We start from the raw sequence: 18,593 nt of genomic DNA, 5'->3' as shown, positions 1-18,593 counted from the left end.
ATCAGACACTAGAATTTGAGGACAATCAACAAGAGCTTCATTGATGACATACAATCCTCTGCATCTTTTTTCTTCAATGAGGTTCCGCTTCGTGTGAATGTCCTTCACAAAGATGAAAGAAGAGAAAGAAATACAAGAGTTAAATTGTTCAGTAAGTTGAGACACAAAAACAAGGTTACGTTTAATATTAGGAACAAGAAACGTATTTGAAAGATGAAAATGACCATTTGAAGTGTGAATAGTGGTTGTTCCAATATGAGTGATGGAATGGGTTTTCTATCACCAGTGACTATTTTTCTGCTACCATGATATGGAGTAAGGTCCATGAGTTTACCTACATCACCTGTGACACGCACCTGAACCCAAGAACCAAGCACTCGACTGTGACATCTAAGAAGAGGTAGGGGTTGTCCATGTTTGTTGATCTGAATTCACGGCCATGGAGATCTGATCGGAGTCATTTGCTGCTGATATTTCCCTGCTGCTCACGGTGAATTATAGGAATTCCCACTGCCATGCATGCCCATTTGAGGGAATGATGCACTCAAAGTATTCATACATGACTTTGCCTCGAAAGAGAAGGAGATATGGACCCTACAACTGTGGGACTATATCCCACATTGAAAGTTGCTGGTCGAGAACCTTTTCCCCCATTCATACTGTTGGTATGTGGAGCAAACTGACAAAACTGAGCTGGGTAGGTAACAGTGGGAGGACGATAGGATGAAACATACCTCCGGTAGCAATTGGAATACGAATGTCCTTGTTTCCAACACAACTAACATGTCACGTTCCGACGACTTTCATTTGGATTGGGAACATTGGGATTAGGAAGAATCCTTGCAGCCCTAGTATCAAAATGATTTTTGCCCCTACCACGTCCATGATTTGAGCTGGCTACCATCATTACCTCATGGTTTGATTGAGAATCCTCTTTCTTTATTGAGATACCAAAATTGGATTTGAATTCAAACAATATAGACCTGAGTTTGTCAAAGTTACCTCTCTTATCAAGGCCCATATACATTGTCTTAAACATGTTGTAATCATCACCCAGTCCACGAAGAGGCTGATTGCAAACATCTTTATCTGCCACAGGATAGCTGGCAACTGACCTGCAATGTATTTTACCTTATCAAGAAATTCCGTAACATTGTTGCTTCCTCTCTGTAATAATTCAAACTCAGATTTGAGGTGATACGTTTTTGGTGTAGATATCTGCTCATACCACTGGTGCAAAACTTCCCAAAGTTCAAATACATTTACTCCAGTTGGAGTATGTAAAAGAATCTGTCTGGAAAGTATTGCCATGATAAATGCAACAATTAATTGGTCATTTTTTAACCAAAGAGTGTAATCAGGATTTTTAACATAAACTGTCGGCTCAGTAACATCGCCTTTTGTGTCTCTTTTTCCTTTTCTTTTGATTTTTCCCTAGTAACAACAACAACAACTACGCCTTCATCCCAAAACAATTGGGGTCGGCGATATGAACCAACAAAGAAAATCATTCTGCCACATGAATCCTTCTCCTCCAATCATTTCTATCCAATGCCATGTCCTCGGTGAGGTACAAATCATTCATATCATTTCCTATCATCTCCATCCAAGTCTTCCTAGGCCTATCCCGACCTCTTTTAACTAATATATTTTCCCATTTCTCCATCCTTCTAACTGGAGCATCATTAGGCCTTCACCGAATATGTCCAAACCACCGTAAACGATTCTCTCTCATCTTATTTTCAATGGGTGCAACGCCTACCTTCTTATGTATCTTCTCGTTCTTAATCTTATCTTTTATTGTATTTCCACACATCCATCTAAGCATACGCATCTCAGCTACACTCATTTTTTTGAATATGATGTCTCTTGGCAGCCCAACATTCCGTACCATATAGTAAAGTGGGCCTAATAGTCGTCCTATAAAACTTTACCTTCAACCGCAATGGCATTCTACGATCGCACAACACTCCAGTTGCACTTTTCCATTTCATCCACCCAACCTTTATCGTATGATTTAGGTCTCCATCAATTTTTCCATACTTTTAAATAATAGATCCTATAAATTTGAAACAATCAACCATCGGTATTTCTTGCTCACCAAGCTTCACTACACTCCCATCACTACTTCGTTGCTTACTAAACCGACATTCCATATATTTTGTCTTACTCTTACTCAACTTAAAACCTCTTGCTTCCAATGTCTGTCTCCATAATTCTAACTTAGCATTAACCCCAGCTCTAGACTCATCAATGAAAACAATATCATCAGCAAGCAACATACGCCACGACACATTTTCTTGAATTGATCTCGTAAGCTCATCCATCACTATAGCAAATAGGAAAGGGCTTAAAGTAGATCCTTTATATAACCCAACCGTTATAGGAAAATTGGTTGTCACCCCTCCACAAGTGCGGACATTGGTTACTACTCCTTCATACATATCCTTAATTATACTAATGTACTTGAGAGAAACATCTTTCTTCATCATTGTCCACCAGAGAACGTCCCTAGGTACTCTATCGTATGCCTTGTCCAAATCAATAAAAACCATATGCAAATCTTTGTTCCTCTCTCTCTTTCTCTCAATAAGTTGTCTAAGAAGATGTATAGCTTCCATAGTTGATCTTCCAGGCATAAAACCAAATTGATTCTTCGATATCATGACAACCTTCCTCAACCTAGACTCAATCACCCTCTCTCAAAGTTTCATAGTATGACTCATGAGTTTTATACCACAATACTTTGTGCAATCTTGTATATCACCCTTATTCTTATATAGAGGCACCAAAGTATTCTTCCTCTACTCATTAGGCATCTTAGTAACTGGCACAAATTCCAAGGGTGCATCCATAGATCCATCAAGATGTCCCATCAGGTCATGACTGCAAATGAATGTGATGATTTGTTTTTTCCATGTTATGAAGCTTGTCTCATCCAACTTTTCAAAAGCCAGTTGGTTAAGGAATGAAGAAGAGAATTAGAGGAAGACATGGAGGAAGGAGAATGGACGATCAAATAGTCACCAATATCTGAAACTGTGCTGAATTTTTAACACAGGTCTGCCCCCGTTTTTTTGTTTGGGTCGACAGTGTTAAAATGTAAAACTGTACATATATGTATATATATAATAATATTATATTATTATATATATATATAAATACATTTTTAATTTCTTTCTTTTCTGTATTTTTTTTTCCTTTATTTTTATTTTTTGTCTTTATGTCATCTAGTTCAGTTTGAACTAGAATGACTGTTGCTAGTCAAGTCCTGTCCAAACTTGACTAGCAATAGAGCTGTTGGACTGACACAGTCCAACAGCTCTTAATAGAGCTGTTGGACTGACACATTCCAACAGCTCTAAATAGAGCTGTTGGACTGTGCCCAACAGCTCTATTGAGTCCTCTTTCAGCTGTGTATATAAAGGGGTGCAGCCCCTCTTGTATTTTACTCCAATGCTTCTTAAGCAATTGGTTTTTCATATCAATAAAGAATACATTTTTATTTTTATTTTGTTTCCAGTTATACCCTTTTTAAGGGTTATGCTTTAGTGTCATTCTTGACACTTGCTCTTGTTAATCTAAGCTATCCCCATTTCATTTCATGGTATCAGAGCCGCGGAAGTATTAAATCTTGAGGAAAAGCTGTCTCGGTTTCCGTGCCCGTTTGCAAAAGTGTTTGCCACTTGAAGAGAAGTGTTTTATCACTTCATTGGAGAAGATTTCACATCTTGTTGTATTGTTTTTTTTTCTTTCTTTTTCATTTTCCTTCTTGTTTCTCTTCTATCCCTATTCTTTCTCTCCTTGTAATCGATGGATGACAATGATAAAGTTACCATCGTGCCTATGAAACTAAGCGATACGAACTATGTAACATGGGCTTCAATCATGAAGCACCATATATGGGGAAAAGGCTTATGGGGGATTGTGGATGGTTCCGATTCGGAACCTAAGCTATCTCTTACTAAAAAGGAGGGAGATAAAAAGGTCCCTCTATCGGAAGAAGAGAAAATCAAGGTTATTGCCTCATACGAGAAGAAATGGAAAGAATGGAGAATATCTCATGCGAAGATAATGTCGTGGCTTATCAATAGCGTTGACATTAAAAAATGCTCAAGTCTTGCCAAATTTGATCATGCCGATAAGGCATGGGAATACCTTAAGAATATGTATTCCCTTAAAGATATTGCACACGTGTGCAACCTCCAAGAAAAAGTTCGAATGATGACACAAGGAGACAAAACTATTCGTGAATATTACAATGGGTTGTCCGAACTTTGGGAAGAACTTTCCCTTTTAGAACCAAAGTGGCATTGTGCCGAAGACATCGAGCTTCGTCAGAAACAACTCGATGCCGAACATTTTTACCAGTTTATCACTGGATTAAGGCCGGAATTTGAAACCACTAAATCGGCCCTACTTCACCGGGAAAAAATTCCTTCTATTGTTGAAACTATTGAAGAGTTAACAATGGAAGAAAATCGTCTCCGGAAAGGTTCTTTAAAAATTGAAGATGATTCCGTTTTAGCCGTGTCTAGACCAGGGAATCATGTTCGATCATATAGGCCTCCTCACTTTAACCGACAAAAATGGTGACTATGATAAGAAGAAAGTTATTTGTCATCACTGTCATGAACTGGGACACTACAGGCCACAATGTCCCAAACTTAAGGAGCTGAGAGAAAAAAGAGCTGCAATTGCTGGATCGGAACCTAAAGATCAGGATGCACCAGTTTCCCTGGCCCAACTAATGGAGATCCTTCAGCCTCTCATCAAAGGTGCCTCTTCCTCATCTGAAGCTTCAACCGGCGCAGCAGCCTCATCTTTTTCTGATTTAGGTAAAATTTCTTGGCTTCTTGACTCTGGTGCATCTTTTCATATGACCCCAAATAATCAAAGTCTATCCAAATGTGTTAAAAATAAAACAAGTGTGTCAAAGGTCTTTACTGCTGATGGGACTTCTCTTGAAATAGAAGGAATAGGAGATTTTGAAAAAATTTATAAAACAAAAAAATTTTTTATTCCAGAAATTAGACATGTTCCCAAATTAAATTTAAATCTTTTATCTGTATCTCAAATTTCTGATTATGGGTGTAATATTTCTTTTTCTTCTCATGGTTGTTGGGTACAGGATCGCCAGTCAGGCAAGCTGATTGGGGAAGGCCATAGAGAAGGAGGACTCTATTACATGGATTTTTTGGAAATGCCGAAGAAAGCTTTTTGTTATAATATTCAAAAAATAGAGTTGGAACTGTGGCATAAGAGACTTGGTCACCCACATATAGCCAAAATCCAACATTTTCCAAATCTAGGGAAATTTTGTAACTTTGAATCATTTGATTGTAAAGATTGTATTCTCGGCAAAATGAAAAGATTACCATTTCAGAACAGAACCTTTTTCTCTTCAAGACCACTTGAATTAATACACTCGGATGTTTGGGGTCCTGCACCAGTAATTTCTAAAGGAGGATTTGTTTACTATGTTATTTTTGTCGATGATTTCTCCCGACATACGTGGATGTACTTTCTCAAACATAAGTCTGAAGTATTTTCATACTTTCAAACTTTTCATAATATGGTTAAAAACAAATTTCAAAATGATATTACTATTTTTCGCACAGATTCAGGGGGAGAGTTTTTATCCACAGATTTTCAAAATTATCTTAAATTGCATGGCATCACACATCAAAGATCTTGTTCTTATACACCTCAACAAAATGGACTGGCAGGACGAAAACATCGCCATATTATAGAAACCACTAGAACTTTATTAATAGCAAATCAAGTCCCTAAAGACTTTTGGGCAGAAGCTGCCTTAACTGCCACCTATCTCATTAATAGGATGCCATCTTCTTCGTTACAAAATATCACTCCCATTGGAAAACTTATGAACATTTCTCCAGACTACTCTAGATTAAGAATATTTGGGTGCAAATGTTTCATATTTACTGACAAAAATGATAAACTTTCCCCTCGTGCGATTCCCTGTGCCTTTTTAGGATATGCTGAAAACCAGAAAGGTTATAGATGTTTTGACTTCAAAAATAATAAACTATATGTGTCTAGAAATGTTTCCTTTCTTGAAAAGGAGAGCTTCTTTGATTTTAGAAAATTAAAAGACGTCACTGAGTACTCCTTTTTGCTAGATCTAACATCAACATCTGATGAATATGGCCTTGATTGTAACTTTGATGATGATCCAAGAATTATTGATCTTAATGTTGAAAATGAAGAAGTTCATAGAGATACTAGTATTCAATATTCCAGGCGACAAGAGTCTAATACTCCATGTGCACTTGAGAAATATTCTAACATTCCAACTAGACAATCATCCCGAATCTCGAGGCCTCCAGAAAAGTTTGTATCATACGAGTCTTTCTCACCCACATATAGGGCAGTTATTGCATTAATTCACTCATATGAAGAACCATCCACATATTTTCAAGCAAAAAATGATATCAAATGGATAGAAGCCATGAAAGTTGAATTAGATGCACTTGAAAAGGCTTTTACATGGAATATTCAAGATCTTCCTCCAGGGAAGAAAACTATAGGATGTCGATGGGTTTATAAAATTAAAACCAAGAGTGATGGTACTCTTGAAAGATATAAAGCCCGTTTAGTAGCCAAAGGTTATGCCCAAGAATATGGGATTGATTATGAAGAAACCTTTGCTCCGGTGGCTCGTATGACTACTGTTCGAACCTTAATTGCCTTAGCTTCTATCAAAAAATGGTCTGTTTTTCAAATGGATGTCAAAAATGCTTTTTTAAATGGAAAGCTAGTTGAAGAAGTATATATGGAACCCCCTCCTGGTCTAAGTATTCCTAAGGGTAAAGTCCTTCGCTTAGAAAAAGCTCTTTATGGACTTAAACAAGCACCAAAAGCTTGGTATGATAGGTTTAGTCGTGTTATGATTGATATTGGTTTTCAATTCTGTTTAACTGACACTGCTTTGTTTATTAAGAATTCTGATGCAGGAATCATTGTGCTTCTTCTTTATGTGGATGATATGATCATCACCGGAAGCGATAAACAGGGAGTTGAAACAATCAAAACACTTCTTAAATCTCATTTTGAAATGACTGATTTGGGCTTGTTGAGATATTTTTTAGGCATTGAAGTTGCTTATTCTCCTAGAGGATATTTATTATCTCAGACTAAATTTGCTTTTGATATTGTTTTCAGGTCTGGTATTACTGATGATAAGAAAGTTGACACTCCATAAGTTGTTAATGTTAAAATGAAGATTGATGATGGAGAACTTCTTGCAGACCCTACTCCTTACAGACAGCTTGTCGGGGCACTTTCCTATCTATCCATTACCAGACCAGATATAGCACATGCTGTTCATACAGCAAGTCAATTTCAACATGCTCCTACTTCTGTTCATATGGGAGCAGTCATGCGTATTATCAGATACATCAAGTCCTCTCTTTCACGAGGACTTTTCTTATCTTCCTCCTCTTCTCTTGATTTAATTGCATATACTGATGCTGATTGGGGAGGTGATCCCAATAACAGACACTCAACCACTGGCTTTTGTGTCTTTTTAGGGGAATCATTAATCTCGTGGAGGTGTAAAAAGCAGCAGAAGGTATCTCTCTCATCCACCGAAGCTGAATACAGAGCCATGGCAACCACGACCATGGAAGTAGTTTGGCTCCGACGACTGCTTGCTGACATGGGAGTTGAAGCAACAAAGGCTTCACAAATGTGTTGTGACAACAAAAGTGCGATCTACATTGCCAGTAACAGAACATTCCACGAACGCACCAAACACATCGAAATGGATTGTCACTACGTCAGAGAGGAATATCTACACGGGATAATTGATCTGCCATATGTCACTTCAGAATATCAGTTAGCAGACCTCTTTACAAAGCCTCTCGCTGCTCCCCGATTTCACTTTCTCTTAGACAAACTTTCGCTCATTGTACCGTAAGTTTGAGGGGGTGTGTTAAAATGTAAAACTGTACATATATGTATATATAATAATATTATATTATTATATATATATAAATACATTTTTAATTTCTTTCTTTTCTGTATTTTTTTTCCTTTATTTTTATTTTTTGTCTTTATGTCATCTAGTTCAGTTTGAACTAGAATGACTGTTGCTAGTCAAGTCCTGTCCAGACTTGACTAGCAATAGAGCTGTTGGACTGACACAGTTGGACTGTGCCCAACAGCTCCATTGAGTCCTCTTTCAGCTGTGTATATAAAGGGGTGCAGCCCCTCTTGTATTTTACTCCAATGCTTCTTAAGCAATTGGTTTTTCATATCAATAAAGAATACATTTTTATTTTTATTTTGTTTCTAGTTATACCCTTTTTAAGGGTTATGCTTTAGTGTCATTCTTGACACTTGCTCTTGTTAATCAAAGCTCGTGTTTCGAAGATCCCCATTTCATTTCAGACAGTACCTGTAGAGGCAGAAATTTATATATACTCTGGTGACTATTTACGTTTTGTTAAATAAAAGGAAAATGGCTATTGGGTTTAAAAACCGTGAAAAAGGAAGAGAAAAAAAAGGTTTTCAAGTGTATCAATTCAGATCTGTAAAAGGACAGATCTGATATCCATCAAAGAAAAAAAGAAACCAGATTAACAAGAATCAAACAGATTTGAGATAGATCTGATGAAATTTATCCAGATCTAAAAAAAATATTGATTTGATAAGAGAACACGCTGAATTAGGGCTTGCTCAGTAATTGGAATTTAAGAAAGAAAAGAACCGGAGATGAATCAGATCTGTTTCTGGATGATGGAAATGCAGATCTGATCCAAAGAAAAGAGAGAAATCAGATCTGACCCAATGTGATCAGATCTGATCTAAAAAAGGAAGATGAAGAGGAAAGGGGAAAAGGAGAGAAGAATGAAGAGAGTATGAAAAGGAAGACAGGTAAATGAATGTCACGACCTGATGTACCTACCTCGACCCGCTCTGATACCATATGAAGACTGCACCTTCGGTCTGTGTGCCCTGTTACACAGAGAAGAGAAGAGAAGAGAAGAAAGAAAACAGAATAGGAGGCAATAGAGGTCGTAACCCAGGCTGGGACGTCCCCTCTTTCTTATAATGAATGGTAAATATTGGGTACAATTACATATCTTCCATTTAGTATATTACACATTGACAATACATTACATAAGGGGAAAAAGATGAAAAAGACCCTCATACGTGAGTCCTAACAATAACTTCCTTCACTAAATCTGGAAATGTAGATATCCCTACTTAGGTACTAGTAAGTTTTCTAAGAGTCTTAAGACCAGATTTTTGGATCAACAACCTGTAGAGTAAATTAAAATCTTTTGCATGGTTAGGTCAACTTGTCTTACAACCTCCATTCTATCACAAATTGAAATCTTATCATTTCAATAGAAGCGAGTTGTGAAAGCCAAATTTGAAGTCTTTTTCACTTCATGTCCACAAGTTTTTGAATTTTATATCTTGGATATCTTTTGAGATGTGATTACATAGTGCACAGTGACATAGTTTCAAAAGCTAATTCAACCTTTTCTTCTCTTTCTTGCCTTGTGTATACTATATTTCTTAAGGGTTTCTAAGTTAAGCTTTTGTCGTTTATTTATGTTTTTTCTTTTTATGTTTCAGAATAAGAATTTGAGCTTGTTTCAAGCAAGTACTTTCATTTGGACATCGTCATGCAAATATCTGTTGGGACAACTTATTTGTTTCTGCTTCACATGATTAGTTACATAATCCTGTTACTCTTTGTAGGATTTCTGGGATTCCATTAAACAAAATGACTACTTTTCTTTGGAAGGTTTCTTTGATGTTCTACAGCAGGTAATTGCTTCCCCACTTAACAAGTATGCCTGTTCATTCATTTGATTTCAAGTTCATGCAAATGTCTTCATATGTAGCACTAATATGATAATTTAAGCTTGCACATTTTGTTTTTGGTTTTCCTTCAGTTGCGGATATACAAGACACCAGAACTAGAATCTCCCAAATATCAGATTTTGAAAAGAGCTGCAGATTATGAGGTATGTTTTGCATACATCTAACAAATGTCAATAGCAGATGCTCAATTCTTACTAGATGGAACATAATATGATGTGGAAGCCGTTTAGGCAGGAGCTGTATGAAAGAGTGTTCTTGAATACAAACCATATGATAAATGGAGGTGTGCTAGTGGACAAGGCTAAGGAACTATGTTACGGTACTAAAAGGGAATCAAAGCAGATGCTGCAACTGTTCTATTCTAGCAACTTGAGTCATGGAGATTTTACCAATCATACCTTCATCATTAGAACCAAATGAGTGACTGAAACAAAATAAGTGTATGATAATACTGAAGATGTAACATCATTACTCATTAGCACTTTGATGTCATCAAAGTTGGAATTCCTTTAGGTGCAAATGATGTACAAATTTTCTTTCTTGATTTAAAAATGCCTCATAGAGCCTTGCAAGGGTGCAACAGTAAGCATAACAGAATGTTGCATGTCCTTGACTGAGTTTTTGTTTTCCATTCTCTCATTATGCTTCCTTTTACCCAAGTGTTGTTTTTTATCCTACAATGCCTTGTTTATTTACAACGAAAGGTACTACCCAGGTATCCATATGTCAATATGATATCACCAAATTCGTTTACATAAGGCACATCTTTTATTTAGTGCTTTACTTGGAAGACCAAGACTTCATGATGATTGAATTGGTCACAGGTAAGGAAGTATGCAAGATTTATAGTGGTGGAGACAAAAGGGGACAGACTTTCAGGTTCTGTTGGCTTCAACAATGTTGCTGGGTATTAGATGCTCCACAAAACTACTTGTGCATATAATTGTTAAAAAACTTTCTTAATTTCTACTGTTCTTTTTAAACAGTTCTAGATACTTTGATGGTGAATAATTTTATTCTAGGTATATATTTGGCAAGAATTCTTCAAATGAAAAGTTCCGAATGACAACACCTGTCTTCACCAAGGTGCTTGACGAAGAACCATCTCGTGTATTCGTCCAAATAGTGCTTCCACTCGGAAAAGAATTGGATGGGTAATGACTATTATGATATCCGTGCAATTTTGGTTCTTATTCCTTTGACCACATTACCATGTATTCATTTAGAAAATGTTGCACATAATTTCAGCTGTTAGGGATGCCATAGATGCTACTTCCATCCTAGATCTGGGCATTATTTATGCTTTTTCACTACTACACAGCATAATGTTTCTTTCGATGAACACACAAGAGTCTCTCATGTCCAGATCTGCAATATAATCTGTATCAGTGGAATGTTTTGCTTCCTTAGCAAATCTTAATTCATCATGTCTTTGATATAGAGCAGAATATGCTTCACTTCTTGTAGGTGTCCAATGTGAGGGTCATTTACATATATTGTCACTTGTTTTGCTGTATATTGGTCATTTGAATGATAGGTATTGTAGTTTCCTAATGCTTCTATAAGCTTCAGGATAGATTTTAGTCTTTGGTTATTAATGCATCCCAATCTAGTAGATGAATTTTGTGTTTTGAGTGCTGGTATTTTGAGCAGCTTGCCAGATCCTAATGAAGAAGGTGTGAGTTTGCATGAAGTGGAAGGAGGCTTTGCTGCTGTAGTTAAATTCAGTGGAGAGCCCACGGAGGATGTTGTTATTGAGAAAGAGAAAATGCTCCGTTCTGCACTTTTAAGAGATAATCTAAAGCCAAAAACTTGCTGCATGCTTGCACGCTACAATGATCCAGGGAACACATGGAACTTTTTAAAGGTATGGTTGACCTACCTATTTCAATTCTCTTGTGGGTTGCATCTCTTGCTTTTATCATTGTTGCTTATGTCAAACACCATTTCAATTTTTGCATCATAGAGAAATGAAGTGCTAATATGGCTTGAGGAGGTCACGTTCGTGTAGACCCTTGTAACTGTGCTTGACGGAAGGGTAGCATCGACACACAAGCAAGCCCCCGTGGTACCAACTAAGAAAATATGTGTATTTATCACATCTTTTTGTTTCCTTTCATATTTAATCGATTGTGATTTTAACTTTACACAGGAAGAGAATGTGGATATCTCTCACTGATGGAAAAGAAGACATTATGCTAGTTTTCTTGTGTTTTATTGGTGATCTTGCAAATGGTGCTCATCTTCATTCAAGATCAATTCATATCTGGTGATCATGAATGGTGGAACAGCTGGAAGAACATATCACAAGAACATTGCAGAACAATTACAATGATAACTTCCTGCGAATGTGATTACTGGTCAAGTTTATGCCTAGATACCCTTATTTTGAGCGGTGTTAGCATGCTGCAGTCAAATACGTGTATTGGTTAATGGGCTTAAGGTGCATACTTGTATCCGACTCATTAAACATGTAATTTGTCATGTTTTTTGTTGGAGTTTAATTGAAATATTTCATTTTTTCATTAATTTCTGCTTATTAGTTTCTTATGCTTTAGTGTTGATGGTGTTGAAATTTAAATAAACTGAATCAAAATAGGAATCATTTACGGAGATGGCGCTAGAGTCCCATGGCAAAAATCAGTGTGCAGGATACCTAACTGATGCATGTCGTCGATATAACTGCTAAGAAAATTATGGAGAATCCTAGCATCCACGATTTTTGTCTTCATGCTTCAATCTGAACTTGGTAGACTACATGCGATGGTTATAACCATTAAGATCTTCAGCATGTGGAGACTCTAATGAACTTCTCTCATGGCCCAAGACGTAGGTTTTTTTTTTATATTTACATGGAAAAACCACTCCTACTATCAGCGACTTAGCCGTGCTGGCTTTGCCTGCCGTACTTATACTTACGGTCGTTATCTTGGCAGCATAAAACTCTGGGCATACCCCTTGTCCCTTGGGAGTTGTCATGCTTCGGCTTGTGCAAGGGGTGACACCCATGGGATTTGAACCTAGACCACCTGCCTAGCAGTTTAGGTCGCATCCCACTATGCCAAACCCCTTTGGGCACATCATTTTGAACTTTAACATTTGAAAATAGTGAAAAGAACATGTTAAACAGGGTCCAATGGCTAGCTTTAGCTTTTAGAGATTAGGTTTTTGTAATTCAATAGTACACCAAAAGTTTTGATGGTTTAGTATCACTACAGCCACGCAAATATGGAGAGAGAGTAATGTGGCTGTGAACCACAATGCTGTGGTGTTACACAATTATATTTGCAATGGATCTAGCCACGTGTGTTAGAATTTACCATTTAGGTACTTAGCATGTTTTAGTTATGATGACGAAGAACCCTCACCAAGAACCAGGTCACTTAATGGACCCACCCTCCTGTGAGGTAAAACCCAGGTGGGGTCACCGACACCCAAGCCCTTATGGAGCCCACCAACTAAAAGCACCCACACACCTGCTGAGTTAAATGTGGCATGAAGGGTTCAGCACCTCCTACCCAGGCTACGATTCAAGTATGTTTAATCATCCACAACATACCAATAAGATTTGATTCTCAAGATGCAGAAAATTAATGTTTGTCCCATTCATGAAGATGATAATGATTTAAAAATAACCTAAAGAGATCATGTTGGAGCCCAACTTTAGATACAAAAAATAGTCAATAAAACATGCTAAACACAAACCAAAAGTTGTATTCCATTTTTAGAGATCAAAACTATATGTAAACCAAGTGCGTACTGTAGAACATATGGTGGTTCAGTACATGTACATTAAAGGAGTCTAGACAGTTTCCTGCAATAAGGATGCTGGAAATCACCATCTTGATTATCTCTCCCACTATCCATATCTAATTTTGTTGATTAAAACCGACAGTTAACATGCCCAATCATACAAGCAACCCCTGTACCAATAACTGGATTGCTTTTAAACTTAATCATCAATAATATCTCATTCCCTTGACCGGCACCATTCTAACATTAGATCAACCACAAACTCGTAGGATGACACCTAAAACCATGACCTGTGCTCCCTACTGGTTTCTGGCTAATTCAGCAGAAGGTGTGAATTGCACATGATGCACTCAAGTACACTAACAATTTTGCACACAATATTTTTATTGTAATTCCATAGTGGTAATATGCTAAATGGATTTTTGAGATCTTTTTAGTCTTATTTTTAAATTATGACAGTAGAGATTTGATCTATGTACTTGATTTTATAAGGATCGGCTCTTTAAGCATTTAATTCAGACACATGGGTAGATTTTTATAAGGTTAAAAAAATCAACATTCCAAAATCTTTGTAAATTTTTGAAGCTCTAAATATCATTTTCTTTATTGAAAATGTAATGTCATACCCATGGAAAAGTGAATTTTTTTAAACAATTATGAAAACAAACCCAGAGACCCAAGGTCTTACCGTCATAACACTTTCACAACCAAAGATCTTACACCACCATCATCCAAACAAAAATAACATTATTTATCAATCAATAATAGTCTGAATACAATAAGTAAAGAAATATCAAATAAGCAAAATATAGAGCCACTATTTTCTAAGGTAATTTGTCAAGCAGTCACGCGATTCTCGTAACTCTCAATAGCAGCCCGTCTCATAATTAGGCATTAGAGAACATGAAAAACATAAAATATACAGTGTCAGAATCATAGATTATGCGTACGAATTCTTCTAGTGAATCAAATAAACAATAAGAACATAAATCAAATTTATGCAATATTTTAGAAAAATACAACAACAATTCTAGTATTCAAATAACTATTAATGTATTAGTGAATACTTATCATGTAACAATACTATATCACATTTAAAAGAATAGGTAAAGATGCATAATCTAATACAGAACAGGAATATGCATGATATTAATGCACATGCATGAATGACTTATTATCTTTTATGAGAGTTTTCTTTTGTATGCATGTCTCTATTAAATACATATAATTTTAGTTTCACTTTTCATTAAGACTCGTGGATACTAAAAAATGGCATAACAATTCTTGAGTTCAAGTTAGGTTCTCAATTGTAGCTTAACATACAATTGTATTTTATTACTGTGTTCCACACTTGACCCTCGACCGATATCAGGAATTAACATCATCCATCAGAACATTAGAATTCAGTATCTAATGTCGAAACATTAGGAAAATCAATATCCACTAATATCATTTTCTTGGTATACCAATAACAACAGTTGTGTCTACATATCACCCTTAGACAAAGTGACGAAATCTCAATAAAACCGTAGCCGGAGGTAAAACACCTAGTTGGGTTCAGGGGCACAATTGCATACAGAGTTTTAGTATTATAAAAGTTCTCCAAAACTGAAGTCCAAGATTCTTACACTGTGAAAGGGATATCCGAGAAAAGTATTAATTACACTATTTTACTTTCTTTTATCTTTTCATCAAAAGTGGATTTAGTTATCAACATTCATTTTGCAATTCAACATGCAAAACACAACACCAAAATTTGTTTTAGAATTTAACATGCAAAACACGGCTTGGGACCACAACTCGTTATAATATGAACAATATAATTAATTCAAATAATGTCAAATTAATTTTTGTAATGCATATAACAAAATATAGAGCAACGCCAGCTCGTGGCCGATGCGACCTACAATGGTTCTTATTTGATCACTGATGCACCTTATACAAAAATCATCATGAGCATACACATATGAAATCATTCATCATGCTCACCAATACACATACATGCAACCAAAATGAGAATGTACATGTATAATTATTTCATACATGCATAATATCACATAACGCTAAACCTTTGACATAGGTAAATTTGAAAATAATATGAGCACTTTTACATATGAAAACCTAGACCCAATTATATGAAATTTTCATATTAAAGTGTGCATGATCATAAGCACTCAACACATCAAATTCTGAATAAGTATATAAATCTAAACTGGACATAAAGATGTAAATATGTAAATTGAATGTTCATTACATATAAATTTGCACGTACCCATCATATATACGTATGTATGTATTTTTCTTTTTATTAAAATATGTTTAGTTTTCTATCTTATATATATATATATTACTATTCTGCCCTGCAACTAATATCATATTATTATTTTTTCATTTTTTTTTATTTTGCTTTTGTTTTTGTCTGCTCAGCTGAACCAAGTTGGGCTGGGCTTGACAGGCTGCATACCTGCCCAGCCAAACACGGGTCAGCTGGGCCTTAACAGCCGACAGTCTGCCCAAATATTTTCTTTTTCTTTTTCTTTTTCTTAACAAATTTTTTATTAACAATTTAGATAACTGCCTAGCCGACAGTTAGCTGGGCTCCTGACTTGATGCCTGCCCGATCGACAGTTGGCTGGGCATGCTCAGTCTGAAGATTGCCCAGCCCATAGTCAACTAGGCTCACATATATATATTTTATTTTTTTCCACAAATCAACTCTACAACAACTGCCTGAACAGTAAATAGAACCACATATTCAAAAGCAAAATTTTCAAGGAGATCTAAACCAAAGGAAACACATATTTACAATTATATATATATATATATATATATATATATATATATATATATATATATATATATATATATATATATATATATATATATATATATTGGCTGATAAGAAAGTCTTCTCAAATATATAAATTTATATATGTATATACATATTCATGCTTGCCTTATCAAATCTGTCCAAATGTGGCAGCATATGATGGTACAGATTTGTTCCCATCTAACCGTACACCATATATGAATTTACAAATTTGAACATAGGACGGATTTCAAAAATTATAAGGTATTTCAGGTAAAGCATCATTTTTTTGTGTACATTTTTCTTAAATGCTAATACGGCAGTTAGTGAAGGGGATGTTGGGAGACAAATTTGGTCCCTTCAAGCTACTTTCACCCCCACACGCTAATGTTGCAAACGGATTTCATACAGGTTGGATTATGCCTGACCTAATTTCGAATCTAAAATGCAAACAGTAGATTCGAATTCTAAGCCAGATCTGAATAAGATCCAATAAGTCAGTGTAATTTAGATCTTACACTTTAAAAATACAACTAAATCAGATTTTGTTTTATCTAAATCCAAGTTAGGTTCGATCTAAAGTTCTGATTCAAAACTGATTGCGCAATCATATTTAGTAAATCCAGATCCAATTCAAACATTCATATAGATCTTACTTTAGAGATCTGAATATATCTGATTCGGACCATTTGTTTTGTCCAATTAGTGAAAGGTATATGTCCCTGCCACTACCATGCCTCACCCATCAAAAAATAATATTGTTAATAAATTAAGTTACAATGAACATTTTAGTATCAGGCGAGGCGTGATCCAGTATTCGGGCCCAACAATTATAAAGTGTTCGCTCCTTTTTAATGGGAGGAGCATCCACTACCTAGGGCCAGTGGGTTGGCCTGAAATCTTTATAAGCCTTCAGCCCGGCCCGAACACTGAATCTGCTCTGGTATGAGGCTAAATATATATCAGTTCGGTTATATTCTTTGCATAGTGACAAAAATTTAAAGCAGCAAGTTATCGTCAAGATTTTTCTCATTAGATTTTGAAATTTTTTATTTATCTCGTACTTTTTTCAGGAAAATATTGGTTAAAATAAATTAATTAATATTTAATAAATATAGGGCAAAATAAAAAATTTACAAAATGATATGGGTTTAACCGTTTAAGGTCTTGTCGAAAATTAAAACTTTAAAATAAAATCATTTAAAACTTCAAAATATGGATTTAATTTACGTTGGACTTTAGGAGACCTCTCGTATTCTGAATGCATTTAAAACATTTAATTTCTAAGATATATTTTAATGAACCGTTTTCTCTAATCAACACTTTCCAAAGCTGCCTTGTTGAGAAACTCGTTTTATGTTTTAAGTTTTATTACTATTAAATAAGAGAGAGAGAGAGAGTTTAATGGGAATTTTCACTTGAAAATAATGTTGTTTAATGTATTTTAAATGAAATTAATTAAAACAAGTAAAGGTCTCTTTCTTTTTTTAAGTCTCGTGATAAAAACGTAAATATCGTAATAAAAGTGCAATGTTTAGGTTTTATAAAAAGCACGATATTTTAAATATATCGGGAGATTTTAAGTTTAAAAAAATAAGATAGTATATAGTGTTTTTTTTTTTGCGATATTTTCAAAATATCTCCGATATTGGTCACTAAGTCTATGTTGCACAGATACTTATTTGATATCACATCTCCTTATTGAAAAGCCTTGTCAAAATGACCACTTATGTTTGCAGCCCTGTTTGGAAACTAGGAGCTGGGATAGGAGTTAATGCATTTGGCAACAACTTGGTCAAACTACTTGTGGTGGTCGTTTGGAAACTGGTAGTTGGGATGGGTGTTTATGCATTTGGGATGGGAAGTGAGGTCCTCTCACATTTGTATTTACATTAGCTGCCAAATCCGGGATTTGACAGTTCCACTTCCTCAAATGGTACTTCCTATCTCAGCTACTAGTTTCCAAACAGGGAATGCAGTTGGCTCAAACCCCTACATGCTTGACTTGACTGGTCACGAAAAAAGGCTGCAGTTGAGACCAGTCTTAGGCTTTATCGGTTTATGTCTTACCTTCCCGGGTTTGACCTAAGCTAGGCTTGGTTTCAAACTAAAAAAAAACTTGCATTCCAAGCCAAAGAATTTAGATTGGTACGTCCGGGTCAAT

At 35.7% G+C, this 18,593-nt stretch overlaps 1 protein-coding gene across 1 annotated transcript in view; it reads left to right on the top strand.

The window, feature by feature from the left end:
* The window catches only part of HBP5 (SOUL heme-binding family protein), a 32,628-nt gene extending 20,232 nt beyond the window's left edge, over positions 1-12,396 (top strand). The window contains exons 3-9 of the mRNA XM_089983601.1: positions 9,742-9,810; positions 9,939-10,010; positions 10,692-10,774; positions 10,890-11,021; positions 11,521-11,734; positions 11,834-11,935; positions 12,020-12,396. Of these exons, the coding sequence (XP_089839727.1) occupies positions 9,742-9,810; positions 9,939-10,010; positions 10,692-10,774; positions 10,890-11,021; positions 11,521-11,734; positions 11,834-11,878 (615 nt within the window). The 3' untranslated portion in view covers positions 11,879-11,935; positions 12,020-12,396. The remainder of the gene's footprint in view (positions 1-9,741; positions 9,811-9,938; positions 10,011-10,691; positions 10,775-10,889; positions 11,022-11,520; positions 11,735-11,833; positions 11,936-12,019) is intronic.
* The last annotated feature ends 6,197 nt before the right edge of the window (positions 12,397-18,593 follow it).

The sequence above is a fragment of the Nuphar pumila genome, chromosome 12 (assembly GCF_984573655.1).
Source record: "Nuphar pumila chromosome 12, dmNupPumi1.hap1.1, whole genome shotgun sequence".
In the NCBI taxonomy this organism is placed as follows: domain Eukaryota; kingdom Viridiplantae; phylum Streptophyta; class Magnoliopsida; order Nymphaeales; family Nymphaeaceae; genus Nuphar; species Nuphar pumila.
This window is presented reverse-complemented; position numbering and strand designations above follow the sequence as displayed.